General features: G+C 42.5%; 1 protein-coding gene across 3 annotated transcripts; it reads right to left on the bottom strand.

Annotated features, from left to right (window-relative positions):
• Window positions 1-50: 50 nt before the first annotated feature.
• tex2 (testis expressed 2) lies at window positions 51-21,869 on the bottom strand. 3 transcript variants are annotated; one of them, XM_044050655.1, is made up of 13 exons: window positions 21,313-21,869; window positions 19,258-19,322; window positions 10,510-12,280; window positions 9,913-10,113; window positions 9,060-9,423; window positions 8,202-8,491; window positions 7,294-7,437; window positions 7,086-7,185; window positions 5,531-5,651; window positions 4,890-5,006; window positions 3,632-3,841; window positions 3,035-3,155; window positions 51-1,795 (listed from the first exon to the last, which is right to left on the bottom strand). In XM_044050655.1, the coding sequence occupies exons 3-13, from the start codon at window positions 12,253-12,255 to the stop codon at window positions 1,646-1,648; spliced, it is 3,564 nt and encodes a 1,187-aa protein (XP_043906590.1). In that variant the 5' UTR covers window positions 12,256-12,280; window positions 19,258-19,322; window positions 21,313-21,869; the 3' UTR covers window positions 51-1,645. The 3 variants fall into 3 exon arrangements, with proteins under 3 accessions (XP_043906590.1, XP_043906588.1, XP_043906589.1); XM_044050653.1 differs by having other exon boundaries at window positions 4,890-5,012; XM_044050654.1 differs by lacking the exon at window positions 21,313-21,869 and adding an exon at window positions 19,900-20,086 and having other exon boundaries at window positions 4,890-5,012.
• Window positions 21,870-27,374: the final 5,505 nt, after the last annotated feature.

Genomic DNA, 27,374 nt, shown 5'->3' on the forward strand with positions numbered 1-27,374 from the left:
TCCTGTCCTCAATTTAACTTTTTAGATCACAAGAACAGAGATACAGTAAATATTTACAAGCAAAGGGTTTATTTGATCCACAATGATCAGAACTAACATTCTGTGACATCACTGAACACAACAGTAATGTTTTTTTCCATCACTGAAAATGAACAACACGGACCGAAACTTGTGGAAACAAAGGACGTGTCTTCACAGACAAGTAATGGCACAAAAACGTTTTTTTTTTTTTAAATCTGACCGCAATTGATGCAACTAATGTGGTGGATCACAATGGAGGAATGTTTATTTTAAAGGCACTTTCTGCCTTATACACTTAGCCAACACACACATTTTAATGTAAAATATGTACAGTTCATCTGTAAAGCAGCGGAGTGTCTTGGCAAATTTAAAATTTGCTGTTCTAGTTCATTGGTGTTACTCCTCTTATCCGTGTACACTACAAAAACAACAAATCCATGAATAATTCAACAGAAATGAGCATTCATTAGCTGGATGTCTGCCGACAACAGTACGTAATATGGCTAATATCCAGTATGTCACCAAAATAAAATGGTTAGAAATGGGTATTTTTTCCTGCTCTTGAAAACATCTGTTGTGTCTAAGTAAAGGTTTCAGTCTCCTGTTGGTCCCTCGCTCACATTTATGTAACAATATCCAATCTTGGCCTACATATCACCGAAGTGGTCTTGATGGGAACACTATAATTTAATTGCTTATTCATCACCTCACAAAGTTGTTTAAGAACTGGAAAAACTGAAACTCCTGCTCACTTCATGAAATACAAAAAGAAGTCTTGAAGCATGTTGCATTGAAGCACACTGTCAGTGAATGAGCTCTTCCTCAAGTGAGACAGAGAGCTGCACTCCTAACTATACATTCATCAGACCTAAGCAATGTTGAGCTCCTGTGTATGCTGATATATTTTTTTAATTCACCTTACTAAAAGTCAGTTTCAGCTCTAATCCCCACCACAAAGCACACTAGCTGTACATTATAAGTGTCTATAAACTGACTTTAATATACACAGCGCCACTCTTCTGTTTGCATATGGTAAGTACCAGGCGGCTGACACAGGCAGCAGTGTGGTGAGTGATAAATGACTTTAGATTCCCCTTTGAAATGGGTTTTAACAGACATGGGGGGTCTTTCAGCAGTCATTCCTACATTTCAGGATTATTCCCTCACTCACACTTCATGAATGAGTTTGAGCAACAATAAACCACCCAATTAGAAAGGCTGCGCAAAAGGTTTACACTGTACAACTACGATGTTTGGATTATCTGTACATCACAGGTACAATGGTTTTTGATTTAATCAGATGGCTATTTATTAATCCACCGCCATACTTTTTGTTAAACACGTGGCCTAAATTGTCTTTCATCAAAGAATCATCATATTTGGTGTCACAAAAAAATTTAGTTTGTACTGCTTATAGTGGCAAAAATGATTGCAAGCCCACCAGCACTTCCAGTTGTGTGAGTGCATTTAATGACTGGTGCAACAATAGGACCAGGGAATGGGTAAAAACATTGGTGAGCGGACCTGGCCCACTGCTGCTCGTGTGGTGTCTGAGCGGGTGGGAACTTGTCATATTGCCATGGTGATAAAATGTCCCATCAGTGTACACTTTGGCCAGCAGTCTTCACATGTCGGAGACCTCAGACTCCTCTGGTTCTGGGTCCTTCAAGGCATCATTTGTCACAGTAACCAAGTTGGCATTTGAACGCGTGTCCATGGCAGAGTGCATTATAGGGAGCCAAATGTCGTCCATATTTGGCATCACAAATATTTTCTGTGAGCGGGACAAACAGAGAGAAAAGCAAAGTCATAAATAAAACTAACAAAATTGAAGGAGGGAGACTGAAATATACACGGTCTTGTATAAAGTACCTAAAAGGGATACTTGAGTAAAAGTATAAGTATCTTACCAGAAAATGACTTTGGTAGAAGTCACTTTTTTATAATATTACTTGGTTAATGTATATGACATTTATTGGACTTAAGTATCAAATGTAATTTTCTGACTACTATGGTAGCTCAGTGGTAGGGTGAATTGTCCTTCAACTGGAAGGTTGTGGGTTCAATTCCTGGCCCTGCTAGTCTATACGTGTCCTTGAGCAAGACACAACTCCATTTTGAAGCATGTGAATGGGTGAATGGCAAATCTATTTTGTAAAGCAGCTCATCAAGACTCGAAAAGTGGTGCACAGACCATTACCAAGTCTTCTTCTTCTCATTTTATATGGTAGTAACATAGTTAGGGGAAATGTAGTGGAGTAAAAGTTGCTTGAAATATAAATAACAAAGTAAGGTACAGATATGTGAATTTTGTACTTAACAAAGTAACAGTAACAAAGTATTAGTACTTTGTTACATTACAACACTGAAGATACATTTAAATGTAGTAAAAATAACTCCAACTATCTAAAAATGTTTTGTATACACACACATATGTATATATATATATACATATATATATATATATATATACATATATATACATAATGACATTTTTAGAGAGTTGGAGAAATGACCTTACATGACCTGTTGAAAAGCTGAGTGTGACATTTGCTGAAAACCAGATGTAAACAGTCACTCACACATGACAACAGTGCACAGTGCAACACTGTATTTTACTGGAGGCATGTTTGAGGGGTTACTACATAATAATAACCCCCAGAAGAGTTGGTCAGAGATAAATGTAGACGCGTGGTAGAATAGACAGGGGCACTATGCTGCAGCAGTTTCCACCTCTGCCTCAGGGTAGTTATCTAGTTGCAAGTGTGTCATTATTGTGGCTATATTAGAGGGGTGGGAAAGCCTCATGCAAACTGTTTTAAGTGCATGGAGGTGGAAAGCCATGGGGTCCTCTTTTATGAGCTTTATGAGATTCTCTTTGTGCTCCAGTAAACTCTGAGCCTCTTGGTCAATTTTCTTAAGTGTAGTAAGGTAGTAGTTTTAACTTTACTGGAGGAGTAATATGTTGTATTTATCAGCATTAAAAGTTTCCTGTCTCCTCACTACTACGTACCTGGAACTCCTGATCCAGCTTCTTCTCAATCCATTCAGTCACATGCACTAGAGTGACCTCTCTCTCACCCAGTTTAGGCCGTGCTTTCAGCTCCAGGTGAGGCGGACTTCGGAAACCATACCTGACGGCCACAACGATACATTCATTGTAAAAGTTATATAATGTCACGAGAGCTGAGAAGATGTTACAATTTGTCAGCACGTGTAGGAAATGAAGCCTCATCATCACAGAGTTTTTAACATTTTTTTGAGCGACAAAGAGGTTGACTGAATAACAGTCAAGTGAAAATAATGTGGATGTTTTCTCTTTTAATTTGACCCATCTTATTTTTTTCTTGATCCTGACTCCAAGGTTGGGAAGCTTTGCTGTGCATGCAGTAAACTGTCTAATAATTATTAATTAATGTTTTGCCATCATTTTCTTAAATCTAAATATATTTAGTTCATTAGTGACTGAAAATGTTGTTATTCTTTCAAAGCATGCATGGTTGAATTTGCCCAGCAGAGGGTGCAGTGATATATTTTCAACCCAGTGTTATATTCTCAACTGACTACATCCTACTGTCTTCAATGTACTCCTCCCTGGAAGTAAATGTACCATATCCTGTCTGTGGGGGGAGGTGGGATGTTGACAGCAAGCGTCCCACGACACTCTTGCACCTCCACGGTGAGCAGCAGCGGCGTGTTGGACACCTCCTCCATCTTCTTCTTTATGAACTCTGTTTCTGTGGCTTTCTGGAAGTACTTTGACTTGGCTATCTTGTCCACAAAGCGCATGATCTTGCTGGGCCTGTGGCCTCCCACATAGCTACATGGGCAGGGTATGGAGGAGAGGAGGCAAAGAGTGAGTCAGGTTCATCATTTATTCATAGTAACATCTATTGCTACTAAGCACCCACTATAAGGGCAATGAATGCGTGTAAGTCAGCAGCAAGCTTTCGAACATGCAGGAGAGAGTAGGTAGCTGGACTAAAAGGGCAGCATAGTCTGCGTGAGTGTGTTTCTGCCTAATTTTATGCCCTGTCCATGTTTTCATTTGAACGAAAGTAAATTCTCTCCTCTGCATCTGTTTGCTTAGTTTCAGAAAGTACTAACAATAAACAACAATGGTAATGAGCAAAAGTTTCTGACATCCAAGTTAGACTGAAAGCTGGAAGTGTTAAAGCTGAAGTGCATGACTTTTAAATATAACTGAATTCAAGCCATTGTCAAACGAGTTCACACAATGTTGATTCAGCCTACCAGCTCCACACAATTCTCTCTGTTGATCAGCACAGCAGTGTTTTGTTTTCGTGCTTTGTGTGGCGACATTCCCCTGCTGCGCACAGAGTGATGCGTTTTAGGAGTGCAATAACACCAGGATATTTTTCCTTGGGTCACTGGATAGACCATTTGCATTTCCCACTGAAACTGCACCAGGGTTCTTGCAAGCGAAACGAGACCCATGTTTTCAGGCGGACCAGAGTTCACTTGTTTGGTGAGCTTTCACACCAAGGTGCAAACAAAGGACTATACGAGGAAACGAGCTCTGGTCCCTTTAAAGCAGACCAAACAGCTCTGGTGTGAAAGTGCTCTTACATTACTTCTATCCTAGTAGAGCAAGACAACTGTGAAAGTTTACAAAATTGACCTAGAGTCATCCTTTCACAAAGAGTCTGATATCACTGACCCCTTGACTGAAAACAGCACCCTCAAAAAGCTTCCTACTAACTTTCACCTGCCGTGAGAACTTCTGTTGCCAGGGTAATGTGGATGGCAAGTATATCAATGTATGTGCTTTTAAATGAAAATGGGGTAATATGGATGTAACCTAAGATTCACATTTGTACTGATGTTTTAAAGACACATTTGCTCACCCCTCTGTTCCGGGCAGAAGAGGTTTTTCACCAAAGGGTTCTTGGGAATCCTCCTCATCCGATGAGCCAGCACTAGATGACTCCTCGTCACTGTCTGCCAGGCAGTAAGTCCGTGGCCTGGGCCTGTCTCACACACACACACACACACACACAAATACACACATTCACTGTTAGAAAGTCAGGCACAAGTGGTTTTGCACATTAATAATCAAAAATGATTCCTATTAAGGTATCCCTACACAGAAATGTAATCTGAGTCAGTGACAGACATCAGTGGACCTCTATTCCCATACTCACCAGTTGTTGGACAAACCCACAGTGGTAAGCGTCCAGAGAGAGAGGATTAGTATATAAAGAGAAGGGAGAAAAAAACCAACAGAAAAAGGGTAGGAGCTGTGAAAAAACAGATATGACAACTAATATGGCTCTAAATTTCTTAGATTCTAGCTTATTAGCTAAGAGCTTGGCCCTGTCACTGATAATGTATGCACAATTAAGACAAAAAGGAATGTCACACATGAAGGTGGACAAAGGACATGTGAAGGACTATCAGTGAGTTATTTAACAGACAATCGGCATCACTTTCATAAGCTGCATTATACACTTTATAATGAAAAATGAGACGAAATTAAAAACCTCACCATTCTTTCCCATGCTCCCCAAGTCCCTCGCCCTCCTTCCCCAAACGCGCCAGGTTCATCTTGGTCTCTAGTGTCATGAGGAAGGATCCCGTGTATGTGACCTCCAGATCAAACCACAGGCCTGGACAGAAAATGAGACATGACACTCAGTATAAAAAAAAAAAAGCATGACTGTTGTACACTCTAAATGCTATTTCAGTGAAAAGGCCAGGATCTCCTGCCTGAGGTCGCCTGCAGAGCTGCCAGGACGAAGAAGATCTATCTGAAAAGTTCAGCTCAAGCAGCGACAACTGTTACAACGCCCTGTGAACACACCACACTTCCCGTGAGGCATTAGGAGAAGTGCTTAGATTTTGATCCTTCTGCTGTTTGCTCAATGAATCCTTACCCCAACAACTGAGAAGTGCTCATTGTTATTTATCTCCCAAACATCATCAACATTCTCATTGTACATTGTAGCAGCAGTGTCAAGGAGGAGCTTAATGACAGCACTATGGAATATTTGAGGGTGGGAGCAACAATCTCATTTATTTTAGAGGAATTACTACTACTATGACTGCTGTTTTTTCTTTTTCTTTTTCTTTCAACATCTCCCTCTCTGGGGTTCGCCTCGTTTGATTTGGCAGCGATTTTTACACCGGATGCCCTTCCTGACACAACCCTCCCATTTACAGTACCAAGGCTTGGGACTGGCACTAGGAGTACACTGGAACAAATAATTGTGCTGTGACTATTGAGAACAAGACAATCAGCTCTGAATGACATACAACCTGTTTGGTTCAGGCGGCTTTACAGTGCGGCGATGTCATTCCCGCAGGACTAATTACATGCTGACACCAACTGCTAATACTTTGTATGTATCTGTGGGTGCGCAGGTTTACACAGCACAAATTAAGAATTTGTGCAGACTCAACCTTGAAGTGCAGTCTACAGAAGAATGACTCATGGACTGATGCATAGCAACAGTTATAACCTTGACAAATCGAAATGTAAAAGCAGATTACTTTTCCAGACACTTAATGAGCATTTCAGACATAAGTACAAATGTGGCAACCTGCTCTTACATTCAGAGTGATTTAGGAAACAAGCTTAAAACAAATACCACACCTCCCACAATCTGCCTCCCGTCTTTCCCCCTTCAGAGACTTATCTGGTCTCATTTACCGAGACAGGCAGTAGACAGGTTTAGTCAGTGCCTCAGTAATGGATGAGGGGGACCCAAGATATGATCTTGCTGTGGCTTAATTAAGTGCGGCATGTAGAGGGATGCAAGAGGAGAGAGGGGTACAGAGTTTTCCTAATCCGAAAAAAGGAAGAGCAAAGCAAGAGAGAGGAAGGGTGAGGATCTGGAAGATGAAAAGACAGAACATGTATGAGATGCAAAAAATGTAATATTGGCCCTCCAATGCATTTCCATGCAAAGATGCAATTGTTATTAGATCATACGTTTCTGGCAGAAAGTGAACTCATTGACAGAGGGGGAAATGATGAAACAAGGTGAATTTAACAAAAGAACATTAAAGCATGACATAACAAGTGCAGTTGCACTTCCTACCTTGGTGATCCACAGAGGGTTTAGAGGCATGGAGAATCTTAGGGATGGAAAAACCCATATCTAGCTCTGTCAAAGTCAGCTCATTCATAACATATGGTAGCTGCAACACAAAAGACAGTGAAGAGGTTAGACACGAAAACAGAGACACAATAATCACTAATCAAACAATGAAGATTTATTTCTGATTCTGATGTATATTTGTACCCACCCTGATTTTACTAAGCTTCATTTGGATCTTTTTGGAGACTACATCGGCCCAATACTTCTCTCCCAGGAAGTCCCAAAATATCCTTCCCAGAAAAGCATTGACCCACGCTTCAGGCTCCTCGGTCTCCTCTGAACTCCTGCGCAACTGGAGGCGATACATACAGGTGTGCACTGTAGCTTTATTGTTTTTCTTGACATTAAAGCTGTAGTGTGCAACTTATATAAATAAAGACAAACATTTGTTACATTCAAATCACTGTGAAACGAGTCCACATAATGCTGATTCAGTTCCACACAACTCTCCACAAAGCTGCAGCCCCCTCCCTCTGGAACTCACCACCCCAAACCATTGGTGAATCACTCCTCATCCTTATTTGTGTGTCTTTTTCTCTTTACTAATTATTTATTGTGTTCAGTCATTTCTGAGAAGCACTTTCAGTTTTCAAGTGAAGGACACAGCATACAAATACCGTTGCATTGTTTTTGTTCACAAAGCCCAAATACAAGCCGAATAGCAACAACAACAATAACAATAACCAAAACATATGCACTGCAGCTTTAAATTGAACTTTCAGGTTTAGTTTGTGTGTGCGACAGTCTATATTAAGCGTGGGCACTATTTCCATGCAGTAACTAATCTGTTAGTGGTATACACCATTTGACCTTCCCGTTTTTAAATTTAAAAAAAGTAAACTCTCCCACTTAAGTACAAAAAAAGGGCTTCATTATGAAGTTTGTAAAAGTGGATTTTGACAGCTGGCAACGCTTCAGAACAGGCTTTCTTGTAAAAACACAATGTGTGGATCCCTAAGATTCAATGAAAAGGTTTGGACTGAGGTACAGACCTCTAAGGACTGGGGGTCTGAGGCTTCATAGCAAACGCCCTCTCTGTTTAGTTTCAGGTCATACCTTTTTGGTAGTTTTGGGGCTGCTCACAGGGCTGTTTTCAGGACTGTCAGTGGCAGCTGGATTTTCCTGTGGTGCTTCTGGGTTGACATATTTGGCCATGTAAACACTATAATCCAACAGCATCTTCTGCTTCATCCCTAGAGTGGAGCCACAGGACAGAAACGAGGAGGTCTCTCTGTGACGCAACTGCGCGAGCTCCTCTAAACTTCCCCGGCTGCTGCTCCTGCTGTCAGCCTCCAGGCCTCCACCAGACTGGGTGCTGCTACTGCGGCTGTAGGAGGATAGGAAGGCTAAAATAAGAGAGCAGAGTGGGGGTTAATGTGATATGATAACATCGCGTCAACAGCATTTTCAGTGACTCCAATCAATGCATAATATTTTGCATATATAATGCATGCACTTTGGCCTTAGAGAGCTGGAATCTGATCTCCTTTATATTCATTTCTCACAACCTATCACATCACTATGAATCTATATGTCACAGACTGCATCCTGTGATTCACATTAGCCCTAAAAACAGCCACTTTCAACATAAACGCTATATGTATCCACAAAACAGCTTGATTCTTCAATTATCTTCCCAGTAATCCTAACTGCTTATATCACTGGACCCATACAGTGTGTCCCTTTATTCACGGAGGCTTATATTCTACAGTGGAGACAAGTACTACAATATGCTGGTGCATGTAATCCTGCTGACCCCTTCACATCCATCTGTGCACTGAATTGAGGGGATTGACAGTCTCTAAGCTGGGGGTTTACAGATCTGATGGCTGTGCAGTTGTAAACTTGAGGAAATGGATATGTGTCTCTGTGTGTGTGTGTGTGTGTGTCTGCAAAAGTCAGCCAGACACTCACCACTCTTGCAGATGCCAGACAGACTGCCACCTCTCCCATCCGTCCTCATTCTGGATGCAAAGAGAAATCTCCGGAACCACTCTTCCTTTTCTCGACCCGTCCTTCCAAACAGGTAGATTGTAAGATCCCCTCCTCCAGAAGCCGGTCTTTTGGACTCATCTGCCGATTCTGATCCTTCAGCTTTCTCCACTTTGTCTGTTCGTTCTAGCTTCTCCCCCGGCCCTGTTAATTTGTCCTCCCCAGCTTCAGGCTTCTCACCCTGGGCCTTGGACATGAAGTCTTCCTGCTTGGCCAACTCAATGCAAATGGGGTACTTTTTATTCCAAACCCTCTTCCTAGCCAAGCTCTGGGGCATTAGGTAGATCTATGAGGGCATATAGACCAAGTTCATACAATCACATGCATGCTCATTTTGTGGCTTCTGAAAGAAAAATGCTTATATTAAAATATGCAGACAACCATGACTGCTTTGCTCTGTAACACAGTGACATGAGAAATGTCTTCTTGGTCCTGTCCTTGAGTGAGCACACACAAACAGCTGTGTGGAAGGCATTCTATGTTTACACAGAGTATATGACTCTGAAAATAAGTAGGTTTGTCACAGAGCATGACTTATCACTGTACCAAACATCCACTCAGGCGAAGGCAAATCCAATACTATTAACGTGTGCTTAATGTCACTATCTGCTAGGCTTTTTATTTGTAGCACAATATGCACACAAACACAAACATGCCTAAACACAAGAGAATATATACCATGCATTTATGTCAAAGTCATATTTCACTAGACAAACTTTCAGCATCACTCCTTCATCTCTCACGACAGGCACACAAACACCCAAGCCCAACACACCTTGCTGTTGGTCAAGTCATAGATCTTCTGGCTGATGTAGGTGACATCAGGTTTAGGCTCGTTGTGTGTAGCACGGCGGGAGATGTTCCGGTTGGGCTTGGACAGACGCAAGATGGAGCCCTCTAGACGGACGTAAACAGAGTGGGTCAGGGTGGCATGGTACATCTCCGGGTCATAGCTGTGGATCTCATTCATCCAGCCCTGGGTGGGGTGTAGAATGCAGGAGGGAGTGAGCTTTCATTGATGCCGAATCAACATTAACATTTTTAAATCAAACACTTCTAGGACAGCATAATCAAATGTGCGATTTGATGTTGTTTGTTCATGTCTTACGCTGATTGTTGTTGTTGATCGATATGGCATATGGATAAAATAATAGTCATGACAAGCCAATCTTATCAATTACACATGTAAAACCTGAACGGCAGTACAATCTGTGACTTCCCTTTAACCGTTAAAAAGGGTGGACCTCTTGCAACTGACTGCAAGCTGATAAAACTATAGCACAGTAGGAGTGGAAGGAAAAAACTACTTTGAATTTTAAAGCCATTTATCTACATGCCATAGTGTGGTCAGCCATGCTGTGTTTTGACTCACCTTGAATATTCCTGGTTCTTTTATATCCAATTGGGCAACATTCCAGTGCCCTATCCTTTCTCTTTTTCTTCTTGAGCCTGATAAGGAGCGCCGTGTAGAGGACAGCCAAAGGACCAGCAAGGCCAGCATGAACCCTACTGCTATACCATGCACCACTGCACATGCACAGGGTGGCACTGGAAGGACTAAGTACCAGTACACCAACTGTGTTAAGAAGATGAGGCCAGTCACTGGCACACTGTCCACCTCCTCCTCCTCCACTTTCTCCTCCTCCACATCAAGTTCACTGCATAAACCAGTGCTACCAGTATGTGGCTGCCGAGACCCAGGATGATCCCCATCTGGTGTCTCGGTATCAGTACATAACTCAAAGTCTTCGCTGTACAGTTCACAGAAGTCCTCGTCTTCCTGTCGAGCTACCAGAGCTGACATCGAGCAGTGGCCCAGAGTGAGCGAAGGAGACTTGTGGAGAGTGGATGAGGAGGCCTGAGGCAGGGTTGGAGCTGGTGTCAGTGATGGGAAGGAGAAAAAAACAGAGTCTGAGCCTTTGCCTGTGGGTGTTTGTTCCTCTTCTTCACCTTCTGTCCCTTCCTCCTCCTTGATGCTGTAGTTGCTGCTACCTTCTACGTGTCCATTTACGGCTGCTGCTCCGCTGAGCTCTGACGCGCTGGAGGACAGAAATTTGGCTCGTTGAGTGGCACTTCCACCGGCTGCTATACCAGACTCATCCCCTATGATCTTACTGAAAAGCTGCAGCGGGTCAGACATCACCTCAGACAGCCGCCGCCTGGTGTCTTCTATCTTGGCCTCCACCTCTTGGACTTTGAAGAACGACCTACCATCTGGGGACATGATTGGGGAACAAGGGGCCGTTTTGGAGTCGCCACCTGTTTGAGTGACAATGACAGGGCTGGAGGATAAACGAGGCTGGGAGAACTGCTTGAAGAGCTGCATGTTGCGAGGTGGAGGTCTATGGGATGGCTGTGTTTGCTGCAGTTGCTGATGAAGATAGGGATGAGGAGGCCCATCTTGATGTTCAGCCTTCGAAGTGTCCGTGGACAGAGACTTAACAAAAGATTTCATTAAGTGCCGGTGCCGTGCGTGGGATGGTGTAACAGTGGTGGGCGCAGAGGTGGATTCTCGTGACTCCATGTCATTGGACAAAGACCTGACGAGGCTGAGAAAAGGTTTGGAGGATGACAGCGCTGCAGACTTACAAGGGGAAAAGGAGCTGGAGGTTGTGGCTGGAGAATTAGCTGTGGGTCTGTCAGAGGGCCAGGAGGAGCTGGTAGGTGGTGTGGAGCTCAGGTGGGAGAGGGTGGAGTTGGTGATAATAGTCATGGCTGCAGAGGGTGTGTGTGGGTGAGGGTCTGAGGGCTGCACAGACAGGGTGGGCGAAGAAACAGCGAGCACAGTAGCTCCAGATAATGTGTCCATGCCAGCGGATTCAAACAGCAGCTCCTCTTTTGCCTCCAATCCCGTGGTGACAGACTGGTCGTCGGCTCCAGAGGCGTCTTGTCCTTGCAGCTCCTCTGCCCCTTCCAGCTCAGATGTAGCTCCAACCTGTGCCCCATAAAGCTCCTCCTCTTCATCATCTTCCTCCTTTCCCAGAGCAGAGAAGTGGATGGTGATGGTGTCACGAGAGACAGAGCGCTGCACCTGCAGCTTGGGTCTAGGGACATGGCGAGGGGGAGGAGTGCCAGAATGCTGGCCACTTCCCCTGCTGCTGCTGCCCTGACTGCTCATCACCACCCTGCACAGGGCTCACAGCCTGGAAGAGATGGAAATTCATTGTTAATAGCGTTGTTAATTGCAGTGCAAATAAGCAATCTCTCCTCACACACGTGCAAACACAAATAGTGTATAGGACACACTTGCAGCTCTCCATTCATGCTAATGTTAGTAGACGAGACAGGTATATCCACTAGCTCTCATTATGCAGTTGACAGACTGAATCCCTCTTAGGTCTGGCCTTCGTCTGTCTGTTTACTTCAGAACAAACAAAGCAACATCAACATAGCAGCTGCAGTTAACTCCATTCTGCATGGTAAGAGGTTGGTGGTTACTGAGTGAGGTTGCTTAGGAAAAACAACTTTTGTGTTTTGGAAAATTCATGCATTTGACTATTTTAAATTTGAACATAAAACCGCTTCAATCAGAACTGTAGTGTCCAACTGGCGGAGCAGAGCTGGGGTAAAATGAATATTAGTGTGAGCCAACAGTGGATATCTATTGCATGGGAGAAGGTTAGGGCCAAGAAAAAGGACTGTGGTTAAGGTTAAGATAAATATCCAGGGTTATGGTTAGTGGATTGCTTTTATCTTATTAATATCAACATTTCCATGACCAATAATAAATCAGAAATAATATTGGGGCCACAAGGTTGGTGTAGTGGTGAGCACTCTTGACTTTGCAGCAAGGGCCTTTCTACATGGAGTTTACATGTTCTCGTGTGTGCATGGGTTTTGCAGTTTCCTCACACTGTCCAAAAACATGCAAGTCCATTGAAAGCCTGGTACATCTCTTTCAGATGCTGAAGGGTACCTTGTGCGTCTGTAAGTTGACACCGAGGGACATGACGTGTGTGTTGTTTTGAGTGTAAGTAGGTGTGTGATGCTTCTACCCTGGCTCTGCTATGCAGAACAAAATAGATCGAATAAAAAACAGACAGTGAAAGGAGCACCCAAAAAGCAGAGAGATGAGAAGCCACAGGGAGTCTGTAGAGACCTTTCAGAGATGAGCTTCTGAAGTGGAATTCACTTTAATTGGAATGGAGGAGGCACAAAGTGGGTGAGAAGGGGGAGAAAAGAGGGAGGGAGAAATGAGAGGAGAGATACGTCTATGGCAATAGAAGTGGTAATTGCTGTTGTTATTATTTAAATCTGAAGGATTCTTTAAAACACAGGGTAAACAGCAGGAGATGGTTCCAGGTCTTAAAGTCAGGGTTTTAACAGGGAGTGGCCAAACGAGCCGACTCAACATCACACCTCAACAATCAACACATTAACACAACAAATACTGAAGAACTGACAAATGAATCATTTATTTATTTTGGAATTATCACAGAGGGCACTGTAGCCACACACAGAGGCACAAAAGCACACTGCAGCTGCAATTTCTCATTAAATCAATTTGTTAATATGACAAATTGCACATTTTCTTTGTAAGATTAATCATGGAATTCAAACAGACACCACTGTGACCGCTAGGACATTTCATTGCTTTTGAGTTTTAAATGAGGAGTGTAGGCTTATGGATCCATACAGAAAAAGAGAGCAAAAAATGATTTCCCTGATGCACTGTTTTGATATTCATGGCTGTTATTTATTCATAATTATAATTTAAAAATTGTTTTAATCTGAACACATACCAGATTAAGAGTTATATGAAAACTAAGGCACACTGGAAATATGTATAGCACTTTTCAATTTGACTAAGTGCAATAGGTGATGTTTTCCGTCACGCCCATAGTTTTGTTATTCCCTCTGAATGCACAGGTGCCGTTAAAAGCTCTGCATTTGCTTTAGCTGCTTTTTAGAGGAGAGGAGAGGAGAGGAGAGGAGAGGAGAGGAGAGGAGAGGAGAGGAGTAGACTGGCACGGAGACAAGACTCATCCAATTAATCAAAGCAGACAGAGCCACTCTAATCAGTGATTGCAGGCAGCATGGAAGGGGTGAGAGAAGGGGAGGGAGGTTAAAAGCAATAGGTTAAAGGCAAGATATATGATAAAGAGATATGAGCGAATGGGAAACATGGCATAAACACAGAAGAGAAAATCCGAAAATGTTCTTCCAAAAAATGGAACAGGAAAGCAAAATGAACTACTAAAATATTGGATAACCTAGACACATTTCCACAAATTAAAATCATTTCCTTCCCACTACAATATCGCGTTCCAGCTTCAAACAATCTTTTAAAATGTAAGAAAAAAAGGAGGAGGATCAGGAGAAGACAGAGTGGGCCCTGAGGGCAAGATGGAGACGTATTTATGGTGAACAGTTTGTGCCGCCTTCAGCGAATTGTATCTCAGGTCTCAAGTGAAGGAACCAGATTTACCCAAAAGAGCCAAAAAACATTTTTAATTGATGTAACACCCCTTCTGCCTCAGACAAGATACAAGCATTCAGTAAAGTTTTATGTTTTTATTTTCTCCTTGTTTCATCATGCAGCTAAAAACCCCCAGACCCCCATCGTCACATGCCCTGACAAATATCTTATGACCTGACCTGCGCATATAGACCAGACGCATGGCGTGTGCACGTCGTCGCCGCTGTATTCCATCATTGCTTTTTCACTGCGAGACATTGTGTGAGACAAGCCTGAGACATGTATTTTTGAGTTTTGGCTCCTCACCTTGTTTTTACACCAGTATGGGTTGATCTATTTTTTATTTTATTAAATTGCCCACTGGGATTTGAATATTGCTTTGCAGTTGTTATATTTATTCTACCCATTAATTTATTTATTTACCGATTTATTTTCCTTTGCTCAACATTACTAATCTCTTGGATCTACTTCAACCTGTGCCACAAGAAAATCACGATAAACGCATGGACGTGCAAGAGTCAAGGGTGCTAAAGTAGCATGCCGGATTTGAGTTTTCTCGCTATTATGTGTACAAAGAATTACACATTACACACGGAAGAAATGAGCCCTGTGTTCACATGACACATGCAGTTGCCTGGATGCAAACACAAACTGAGAGGGAAGGAGGGAAATTGAATCATGTTAATGAGTACAGAGCACCTGAGGTTACAGGCTACATATTATACCAGGCTACAACCTGGCATTTTTACATTTTAATGTGGCGGATAAAGTGGGAGAAGATTGAATGAGTGAGTGAGTGAGTGAGTGAGTGTCCCTTTACTTAGATAAATAAATTCAATTAAAAATCATGTGGAGGGAGAAAGACAGAAAAATACAAGGATCATTTTGACAACACAGACCTTTTTTTTAATGTTTTACTGCTCCCTCCACACAAAACAGGCCTCAGTCAACTCCAACACCATGATATGCTACCCCGCATTTCGCCCTATGTCAGCTGGGATTGGCACCAGCGCCCCTGACACCCTCATGTGGAGGATAAAGCAGTAGACGATGAATGAATGAATGTTTTTGTCCTTATGGACTGCAGCCTCTTGCAGTCCATTCAGTGTCACGTACTGTGTCAATATGCCTCTTGGTTCAATATGTTAGAGTAACAGTAACACACACACACACAGAAAGAGAAGGAGCATAAATCTGCTTAAAGATGTAACAAATACAAGCATGAACTGGAGCTGCAACTGACGATTATGTTCATAATCGATTAATCTGTCGATTATTTTCTTGATGAAGTGTTCGGTCCATAAAATATCAGAAAACCTTAAAAAATGCTGATTTGTGTTCGTCAAACCTGGAAATGATGATGTTCTCAAATGTTCTCAAATTGTTTTAATCATGAAAAAATCTTCAAAGTAATCGATTAATAATCGATTCGTTGTTTCAGCGCTAGTATGAACACACATGAAAACATAAACCATGCACAAAGCTCAACACAATCCTGTTCCAGTCCAGGATGAAGAGACAACCGAAACACTGAGAGGCGGTTTGACGGTGATAGTGACTCTGCTCCGAATCAAACTGCCCTCCTCTTATAGAAGAGTAGGAGGAGAGAGTAAACAACAGCCAGGGAGATGAAGAGCACTCGCGCAGCTGTGCTGGATCAAACCAGTTTTCCTCACCTCTCCCTCCCTCAGTCTATAACCCAGAATCCCACGTCAATCAAACCTCGCCGTGCAACCGATCAGGTGGTTGCCATGCCAACGGTAAAGCCTTCATCGCACTCTACACTTATCCCTGCATCCGTTCTCTGTGTTTGGAAGGTCCTTCTCTCCATATAGCATTGGTCTAGTTGATGTGTGAAGTTCAGTAATAAGATTTATCTGTGTACGAGTCATTTATTTATTGGGGAACCGATCCCAAAGCTGAAAGAACACCTGATCAATAATGTCTCCATCAAAACACATTCTTGACCTGATGTTGACCTCAATCTTCACTCAAAATCAAATTCTCCCTTTCATCTAATCAACCTGAATCCTTCACTTTTAATTCTGTGACAAATAACAGAGTCGCATCTGTATGTCAACATCTCCTAACACAGTTTGACAGTTCGTAAATCAAACGCTGGGTGAATGCTTAGACACACACAAACACACAGTCATCCAAATATACAGAATAAAGTGATTTGTAATCATCTTAAAAGCTGCTCGACAGCCTGCAAACTCCTGAAAATGTTGATATTAGTCATAATCCACCCAATTACACCATAAACGGAGCGATTGAGGGAGGGATGGATGATTGAGCGAGGTAGGGAGGGAGGGAGGGAGGCATGGGATGAGGGGAACACAGGAAAACAGACAGTGCGAGTATTTTTACAGATAGAGTTTGCTTTTAGAATTGTGGTACTTGGATCTCACGTGTCCACAGTAGATATTTGATTTGGTGCCCGTGTCTGCAAACCTCAGATGCAAGCAAGCTCATGTTTGCGAAACAAAACGATGTTACTCACAATTATATACACACACGTGTTTATCATCTGGCACTTTTGGATGTGGGGCAGAAAAAACATTTCCTGGTTATGAATAGAATTAGGATAATAGTGAATAATAAATAAAAAATCTTACACTATTTTGCCACAAATTCCCTGCTTGACTACAGACATGGCCACCGTCTGTATAAGACAAGATCATACAAATAATCTGGGACACTGAAAGCTGCCCAAAATATCTGGTCTATTGATGTTTCCCCCCATTTTGACAGTGATGTGCTGCACAATAGAGGCATCATGAGCACAGACAGAGGCTGAGCGGAATTAGCATATTAATTACACGAGATACGAAAGGGGGTACATTTCTAACCAGATTCAGCTCTCTCATTCAACCAATCAAATTCTGCCAATTTATTCATATTAAAATGCAGTATATGTTACTCAAACAAGAGTAAAATGGGAATGTATTTGAGATAAACGCACACATTTCATGTGCCACTCATTATTTACAGCAGGAATGTACTGTGTGTGTAAACTAAGTGGGAAGGAACACACTGGCAGTGATAACCGTAAAAGAAACAATACTTTTAAAGTTTGGAACATAAAAAAAATGTCACATTCAAACTATTCTAGTCAAACGAGTTCACATCACGCTGATGAAGCCTAGCAGCTCCACGCGCCTCTCTCTGTGTTTCTCAGTATATCGATGTTTAGCTTCGCTGTAGTAATTAGCTGTGGGCAACTACAGCTAATTACTGAAGACGACAATGACCAGGATGACCCTTCTTGGCCCTTGTTGATCAAACACTGCTTACACATAACTAGACGGATGCTGTTGAGAGCGGCGAGTATCTCTGTGTGTGATCAGTCAACTTCCCTTTTATGTTATTTATTTTTTCTGTCATGACAATTTCCTGATTGGCCAGATATCATCACCCAGTGCCTCTCTCTCATCAGTGCAATCACAAACAGGTGTTTGCTCTGCAGCTGCAGCTAATCAGTGCTAAACAACATGCACACATGTAGGTATGTATTGTAGTCATCATCGAGTCATCAACGCGACTATAGAAGTGCGACATATTTAGCATCCCTTTATAAAGAGCTCATTCTAATGAATATTCTCCTCTTCATTCAATTCAAAAATAAACTGGTGTTATCAGACAAGGTTCTGTCACCTCCTACACCTCACTCGATCGTTGATTGATAAAGATTAAGAGGAAGTGGTGTGCGCTGGGTTGCAGCAGTGTTGCTACTGAACTTCCTCTTGCACATGACATTTCACAAAGTTGACACTTCCCAATAAATGTCCTCACTTTAAAGCTGTGAAACCTACACATGCATGCATATGGAACTGCACATCATCCGGTCTTTGACCAGCATAGCGTGGATCCATGAGGGTGAACATGTACCACATGCACTGACCCGAACACAACCCGCCACACATCCTCAAGCCAAACTTCATCTTTTCTTTGAATATCAGCAGTTGGTAACTCTCACCCCACGGCAACTCAACTCAAACTTTATTTCTAGAGCGCCTTTAAAACGTCAGCAGTCGAACAAAGTGCTGCAGAAGGGGCCACAGGTTCATACAAAAATATGTGAATGCATAAATAGATGAGAATATAAACAATACAATTGCAGCAATCAGTTAAAAACGACAAAATGTAAAATTTGCATGTGCTCATTTACGAAAAGGCCAGAGAGAAGAAGTGGGTTTTAAGGGAAGACTTAAAAGTCTCTAGGGTCTGGGAGGCTCTACTATAGAGGGGGGACTGTTCCAGAGTCAGTAACTTGAGTTTCAATTTAATTTCAATTGCCAAATCACAATTATCTCAAGCCCGTTTATATAGTACAGCAGAAACCTTACAAGAAAGAGCCGCCCTGCACATTATGTGCACGTGACAGACTGACATTTTTAGTATTTTCTGAAACTAAGCAAACAAGTGCAGCAGAGAAATGGAATTGCTGTTAACGATGGCACACACATGCCCAGTGTGTCTAACGCACACACAATACTTTGGATACGGAGTTGAAACACTCGTCTGGATGCAAAATCGTTCATCTCTGACAACACTGTTTTCAAATGAAACATAGTCGTGTGGATGTAGCCCGAGAGCAAGTGAGACAAGGAAAAGGCAGGGAGTCATTCAAGGCCATGGATCAATTCCAGCACCCGCACACACAAACACAAGGTCAGTGGAGAAGAGGAGAAGGCTTACCTTGAGGTTTTTAGAGGCATTCAATATCCTCTCTGTCACACACAGCTCAACCATGGATCATGGTCCTAACATGTCGAGGAAAACAGAGATGGGCATTATTTTATTTATTGATTTGTTTAAAAAGAACAACATGGAGTGACAAAATAGAAACGTCTCCCATGCACACGATCCATGGTGCTCACATCTCACGTCTTTTAAACGCAAGTCGGAATTTTCACTAATCAAAATAGCTGTAGGTTGCTGCACTCGGGTTAAATGAATGTCACATACATTTATTTATATAACACATACGGTAAATGTAGAGGGAAACGCATGATTTGACAGGGGCGTTTTAAGAGACTTTGCAGGCCCCAGACAGAAGGACTTGGGGGGGCTTACATTGACTTCTGAAGCAAGATAGCGACATTTGGCCTAGACCGGGGACTTCTGACATTGGTGTCATCGCAGTTTCCTGTACATTGCTGATCATAAATTTTGTTTATCGTTGTTTTGCTGTGGACAAATGTAATCAGTCGTTCGTAGGGCCCCAGGCAATTTGTGCTTTCCCTATCTTGTGGCGACACCCCTGCATAAGGGGAACCGACTAAAGAGAAGCCCTGAGAATTAAATATCACCAAACACCATTCCCAGTGTATAGCTTACAGATGGAGTGCAAATTTCCACAGAGGTCACTCCAGAGATTCTCCGATGTTTTCACTCCTGCAGCCACCACCTGAATATTCTGGAGATTCCCCTGACGGTGTGAACATGTCTCATCCTGACAATGGCTCACTGTGTTCATGGGACCATGTCCGGACCTTAATCTGTGGACATGACCCAGGGATCATGTCTGCAAACACAACGGTTCACCTGAGGACACTGGACTGAAAGGTTTGCATCATTATTACAGGCCTACACTGAGTTCTACCTGAAATAAACACCTTATTATATATTGTAAAGACATGGTGGTCCAAAATTGGTGACCTCTGTAAAAGCTGACTGGGCTCAGTGTGCGTGGTAATGAAAAAGAAGTCACACATCACATAAGTAAAATACACTTTAAATGGAAATGTTACGGCAAATGATTCCGTTTAGTCTTTGTGGACAGAAACGATGTGACCCTAATTGTCTCCTGATCCTTTGCCTGAAAAGTAAAATGACCAGGGTTTTTGCTTTAAGTCATTGTGGGCCCGTTACCTCTTCCTGTCTTGACATAAAACAAATCATGTCACTGCAGACTAACACCTACATCATGTGCAATAACTATTGTATTGTATTTATTACTTCCATGTCCAATATCGTGCAATAATATTTATTTACATTATGTTGACGGGATACGAGGTGTCTGTATGTCTGCTGAATGTGTGCTTGGTTAAGTGACGTGTTATTCTTTTTTTAAACCACTTTTACCCATTCATTATACTGTTTAGACCTTCATTTACATACAACACAATATTGCTATATCTTTCTTACAATGACAATTAAAGGAATCTTGAGTCTTGAATCTTCTACTGAGAAACACAGAGAGAGTCGTGTGAAGCGTTGGGGCTCAATGGAAGTGTGTATACAGGCTTTATGTCGTAAAAGAAACCAGCAGATTTGTTTGACTGTGGGGACAATGAGTCACAGTTGCATCTGTCCACCTACAGACACTGCCACTTCCTAGAATAGACTCACACTTCACAGCTGTGATTTACCTACATTACAGCATCAGACACTGGCAGACTTGCTCTTCATGCCCAAACAACCACGTGCGGTTCTGTCATTATTAGGGGAAATATCAGTGTATAGTATATTCCATACATACATGTTGTATTCAGTGTCTCACTGTGACATTGCTGCTGCTGCTTCTCTTGTGCTTCTCCAACAATATTTACATCTCCATCCGCCCCTTTGTCCTCTGCACGTCTTTGGCTTCAGCTCTGCACTGATTCATGTCTGGTGATGTGGTCTGGGTGTAATAGGTGCAGGGACCAAACAGCTGATACAAAAAAGCAAATACACCCACTCACTCACCCACCCACCCCCACCACACACACACACACACACACAGAGAGACAGCAGCTTTAATCTTACCGTCGCTGTCGCATCTTCTCTCCTGTGCAGGCCACTGCTGTTCTCGGGCTCCACATTTATAAGCTCTGGATGTGCGTAACGCGAGGAGGAATCGGCTTCGACCTGCAGCAGCTGAGGATGGACCGGCCTGTGCACCTCCACCGAGAGTCCGAGCACACACAAACCCTGCAGAGACCCAAATGTACGAGATCTGGGCGTGTGTTGTTTTGGTGAATGGGCGACGGTTTAGCGCCACACCCCCTTTCCCCTGACTATTTAAATGGCATTTGCGCCCAAAGCAGCGTCACCTCGCCGGCGATCTGGTGATTCATATTTTATTGAGTTGCAGCAGGAGAGGAGTGTGAGATGCGTCATGGCGTTGCAGTGATGCCCATGAAACGCGAGCTGCTCTCCACAAATAGCGTTTAAACCCTCGCCTACTTCCGTAAATAAAGACTACAGAGCCATCACAGATTATATACATCAAATAGAACTAAAAGACAAAACGATATATATATGTATATGTAATCAGAAAGTTCTCGATCATTCCCATGTTTTAATATCACCACGAGCTGCAGAAAGAAAATACCCCAGAGTCGGATCCACCAGGTGCTCTGACAGTGACAGCGCCTCCATCCGAATATCAGCTCCTTTAATTCGATTACATTTGCTTGGAAATGCTGCCACCTACCGGCCTGAGGTGATTACGTCACACGGAAAAGTGTCTACACCAGGGGCCTCAAACTCAAATCACCTGAGGGCCAATAAGCATTAAATCTAGTCAGGAGTCAAGTGAAAAATAGTCCATTTTGGGGAAAAAGGCAACTTTTCAGTACAACTTTTTCTTGTATCAAATACCTAAAAGGGATTACTTGAGTAAAAGTTAAGTATGTTACCAGAAAATGACTTTGGTGGAAGTTGAAGTCACTTTTCTAATATTACTTCAGTAAAAGTCTGTAAAGTATAAAACATGTTCTGTACTTAAGTATCAAATGTCATTATCTGATCTGAAATGTTCTCCAGTTTTGGAAATTAAAGAAGTATTAAAAAACTGAGGGGTTACGGTACCACAGTGGTTGGGCAAGCTGTCTTTCAACGGGAAAGCTGTGGGTTCAATTCCTGGTTCTGCTAGTCTATATGTGTCCTTGAGCAAGACACTTAACCCCATGTAGAAGTGTGTGAATGGGTGAATGTCAAAAACTACAGTGTAAAGCAGCTCATCAAGATTACAGAAGCTCTTTATACTGTAAATATAGACCATTATCAACTCTTCTTCTTCCGATTTTATTTGGTAGTAATGAGTAACAAAGATAGTTAGAGGAAATGTAGTGGAGTAAAAGTAAAAGTTGCTAGAATTACAAATGACAAAGTAAAGTACAGATATGTATGTGAATTTTGTACTTAAGTACAGTAACAAAGTATTTTTACATTGTTAAATTGCAACACCAAGTACGGGTGGACAATATGAGTAGAAAATGATATCACCTTAATTTTATATGATGTTTTGCAGACTGCTGTTTTCATTTAAAACAACTGTTAAAGTCGATAATCTCTGAATGGAGGATTTAACTATACGATGTGTCTCAGTGTGACTCTATTGGGAAAAGGGTCGATTTTTTTTTTTTCCCTTGGTCCATAACAGGCAGGGTGAACTTCCTGAGCACTGGAATTGACTGACCTAGTGCGTTACACGGGTCAGCAGCTCCACCTTCAGGCCACAGTGAGCACTTGTTTATGCTGTGAACCTTTGAACTGACTCAGGGAAGAAAATAGCTGTTTGTAAGCGTCTTGGGTGAGATCGTAAACAGGAATCCTCCATTATGTTCATTATCATCATCTCTGCCATGCAAACATTCAAACAAACAATAATTATTAGAATATCAACAGAAGTTCAATATAAAAACACAGTACACTGCAATTGCTTTACATCACCTCAGATTTATAAAATGTTGAGATGTTTATCAAGTGTTTGTTGTTTTTGCCCATAACAAGTTCAAGTTCGGTGTTCTTTTTCTCTCTGGACCAAAAAATGATTCTTAATTCATCTGACAATAATCCATCTTCTACCACTTTATCCTCTACATGAGGTTTGCGGGGGGCGCTGTCAGTCTCAGCTGACATAGGGTATATAACTCCATATAGAAAGGAGTATAGAAAGGCCCTTGTTCCAACGTGAACGGGTCACGTCAAGAACACTCCATGAACCCAGGTCTTCTGGCTGCAAAGGCAAGCGTGCTAACCACTACACCACCTGTGTGGCCCTCATTCACCAAAATACAAATATATCAAAAGAAGGATAATCAATAATCAGTTATGTAAATGACAGGGAACACACCTGTGATGTTTCACTATCTCCCTCTGCCTCTCAAAGTTATTTAACAGTGCGATTAACATCAAAGCATTCAGGACTGCTGCTAAACGTAAAGGCCAGAGAGGCCATCCCACTCTGACGCTCTAATAACTAAGCCTTTATGGAGTTCATAAAACCCACTCCTCACTTCATCACCACAGATGGCGGGTGAGGCTAATAGCTGGAAAAGTAGCACAGGCCACCACCTCACTCAGACTCCTTTGAACTGAGCCATATGCAGATTGAACGGGGGGCAACTGTACTCATGGTTCTGTGTCTGTTTGAAAGGAGCAGCTTCTTGGTGTGTACGTGTGTGTGTGTGTGTATCCCCATCCTTATCCTGTCACAGCAGGGGAGAGACATGAAAGACTTTCTACAGTGTGTTTGGTAACCGCGACGTCCTCCGCTCCTGCCTAAACAGCAGAATAGACGACAGCCTCATCAGGACACGCTCAAATCCAGACATCATCTCTTTTTTTGTGTGCAAACACTGTCTGTGATAAAAACACACACACACACACACAGATGTGCACACACCTTTAGGATAGTTGACCAATCAGTAGTTTGAACTTTTTTTTTCCACACAGGCCGTTCTTTGTTGTCTATAACCTTTTGATCTAAATGAAAAAAAAGGCCAATGTTTTCAAGAAGGAAGGTCGTGTTAAAAAAAAAAAAAAGAGTAGAGGGAGGTGATTTGCCACCTTTTCATGTTAACTCTCCTCTGCTCAGCTTTATAATGAATGTCAACGCTGATAACAATGTCTCATTTGCATATCATAATCCCCATCTCGCGACCTTTCTGATCAGGTGTGCTTGGAAGCGCGGCTGTGTTCGTTCAAAAAGAGAAAGAGATATAAAGCAAGGGAGGAAAGGAGAGAAAAAAAAAACTCTGGTTCACTTTGAAAGCTGTTTGAAGTCCTCTGCCAGAGTTCAAATAACACTGAAACATGTGCATGGCATTGAGTGGCTGATTTGTATTAAAAAAGAAGAAAGGCGGAGGGATGGAGGGATGAAAGGAGGTCATGGAGGGAGAATGAGGGAACTTTCTGAAAGCTAGTGAGGCCAAAATCCTTTGGATCTCATGTCTCCACACATACAGAGAAACAGGCCCTCCTCTATTCAGTCTCTGACCTTAAACATGATGTGTTTTGTACTCTGCTATCTTGTTGTTTCCTCAAATTGTGTTTTTACTTTAAGTATGATTTATGAACTTGTGTTTCTGATCTGCTTTTTTGGCTGATATTGAAGCAGTGAATTTCTTGCTAATGTTACCCAGATTTTCATCATGGAAAAAAAGGCAACATTTTCCCTTTTTTTTTCCTTCTCTTTTTTTTTTGTCCCATTGGAACCTTTACTCTTTCAGACAGCTGAGCAAAACTGCCCTGCCAAACTTCAAAGCAGCTGCTGCTGCTGGGCGATGGCAAAATGAGAGAAGGAGGCGTGGAATCGCGGCAGTGCTTTCTGCAAAGGTCAAGGTGTGTGTCTGCATGAGTGAAAGTGTTATTAGCAGTTCTGAGTATCACAGCAACAGATCCAAAGGTCATGGACCACCCCAACTGTGTGTTCACACACTTCATCATCAACCACCATGCGATCAACAGTGGCTGGGCTATTCATACTGGGCAGAGAGATTGGATGACTACCAGTACACTATGTTTCTGCCCTCTACGCCTTCTTGGCTTGGACTAGCTGTTCTCAGCAGCCTATGGTTTCTGAATCCCAGTTGTGAAGACCAGCCGTCCTTTCCCATGTGTGAAGAGGGCCTCCAGCAGGGCTGGTTCAGCTCCTTCACATTTCATAGTCCTCCATTTGGCCAGAGTTGTAAAGCTGGGCCCTGGGAGTCACCCGCCTCCACTCTGATCCACTCAGCCCGGCTCTGCAGCAGAGGCTGTCCTGCCAGCTGCTTTATCCCAGCTACCGCACACCCAGGGCGGGCAAAGCCAGACTGACAGTCCCCTGCTGCCTCCAGAGCCTCTGTCTCATTTCCCTCTGTTGCCGCCCACCAGCCCTCTCAGCTTTTCAATCTTCGAAGCAATTAGAAGGAGATCCCTTTCTTTTGTTGTCTGTCTGTGGAAAGAAGAAAAGCGAGAGAATGAGGAAAAAAAGAAGAAGGAGGGCCAAGTTGTTGTTGTTGGTGGTGGAGCTCAGGCCTAGCCAGGAGCCACTTGTGAACCCCTGGGTATTAGGACTCACATGGTTTGTTTGGAAAGGCTTCTCCAGGGGCCAAAGTGGGATTACGTTGCAGATTGCAAGTTCCCATGGAAGGGGCCTATACCAACGAGGGCTTTGGTGGGTGGGTTTCAGGTTGGGGGCCATAGAAGAGGTCTTTATGAGTTTGGGGTCTGTCTGAATGGAAAGGGCCAACTCCCAGCATGCTAGCCCTCCATATTAGATGGACACAGAGAGGCTATTGAAGTTACCCAGACATCCTCCTTTATTTCTTTTCCTTTCTCTCCGCTCTTGAGGGCTTAGCTGTTTGCCTGTCAAGAAAAGAGTAAAAGATTGTTCTCAGAGCTGAAATGATGCTTGTGTTCATTTTTATGATGAAAATACCATCTGTGAGTTTGAGCAAGCATAACATGGTACAACTGTTTGAAGAGTCGGTTCAGTGTGAGATTAAAGCCCGGGTTCTGCGAGCACAAGGAGCTCACCCTGAATTATTTCAGTTCAATTTAGTCAGGATTTATTGTCTAGAAATGATGAATAGTGTGTTTTAAAATACAGACGTGGAGATTTGTGTGTATATTTCTACCTACAGGGGTTCTAATGATTGATCAGCAATCCCTTTTACTCCCCTTTTAAATCTTAAATATGGACAGTCTTATGTCTCGGGTGCTTTTACTAATAAATTAAGGGGCCTACAAGAAACAGAGATACATTGATTAAGTCACTGGTTCCTAAATTAACAAATCCCCCCTCTGCTATTGTATTGTACAGTTTGTGATCTCAGAAAAAAAGGAATAAAATGGGATTGCAAAACAACTTCCAGCAGAGAACTAACAGCAACCAGAGAGTAAGAGAATAGAACAAGGAAAGAAAACACAAACAAGAAGAGACAATGGTATGCAGAGGATGAAAAGGAATGAGGGGCCATGATGGGGCCTTTGAAGCTGTATCATAATGCTATTATTGCTATAAATGTTGGGTCAACTGCTGGACAGTATCATTTTAAGTTGTTAAGGAAGTAGCCGAACCTGTCGTTCTTTTTAAAAACACCATTCCTGTTCTTGGAACAGGCTGAACTGATGTGTTAAGGACACAGCCTGTCTGCCGAGCCAATTTATGATTTGTTTGGTTAATTCTGACACTGAGTTTTTGTAAAAATGTGGGGAAATTGAAATGATTGCCTACATTTGAGGAAAAACAAGAACAGAGATCCGTTATGTCCCCTTCTGCTTAAACCTTAGAAAACCCTTCACACCCAAAATGTCTCGGCTTGTTGACTCCTATTAATAGGCTTGACGAGAGCCTCAGGTGTGTCTGCAAATGTTAATGACAAAGCTGCTATTTATATATAAACTCAACGGAGTAAGAAAAAGGCTGCTGGCAAGATCTGCCTGTTAACAGGAAAGGCTTTTTGTCACGACGGTGTTGACGTTGATTGTTTCCTGCAGTCCAGCCTCCCTTATGTTTTGGAGTGTGCCCATATGAACTGACCAAAAACTGCATCAATCAATGTATATGACTTCAAAACTAAATTCCAACATGTGTCCATCCCAAAACTATTTTAATT

The sequence above is a fragment of the Solea senegalensis genome, linkage group LG19 (assembly GCF_019176455.1).
Source record: "Solea senegalensis isolate Sse05_10M linkage group LG19, IFAPA_SoseM_1, whole genome shotgun sequence".
Classification (NCBI taxonomy): domain Eukaryota; kingdom Metazoa; phylum Chordata; class Actinopteri; order Pleuronectiformes; family Soleidae; genus Solea; species Solea senegalensis.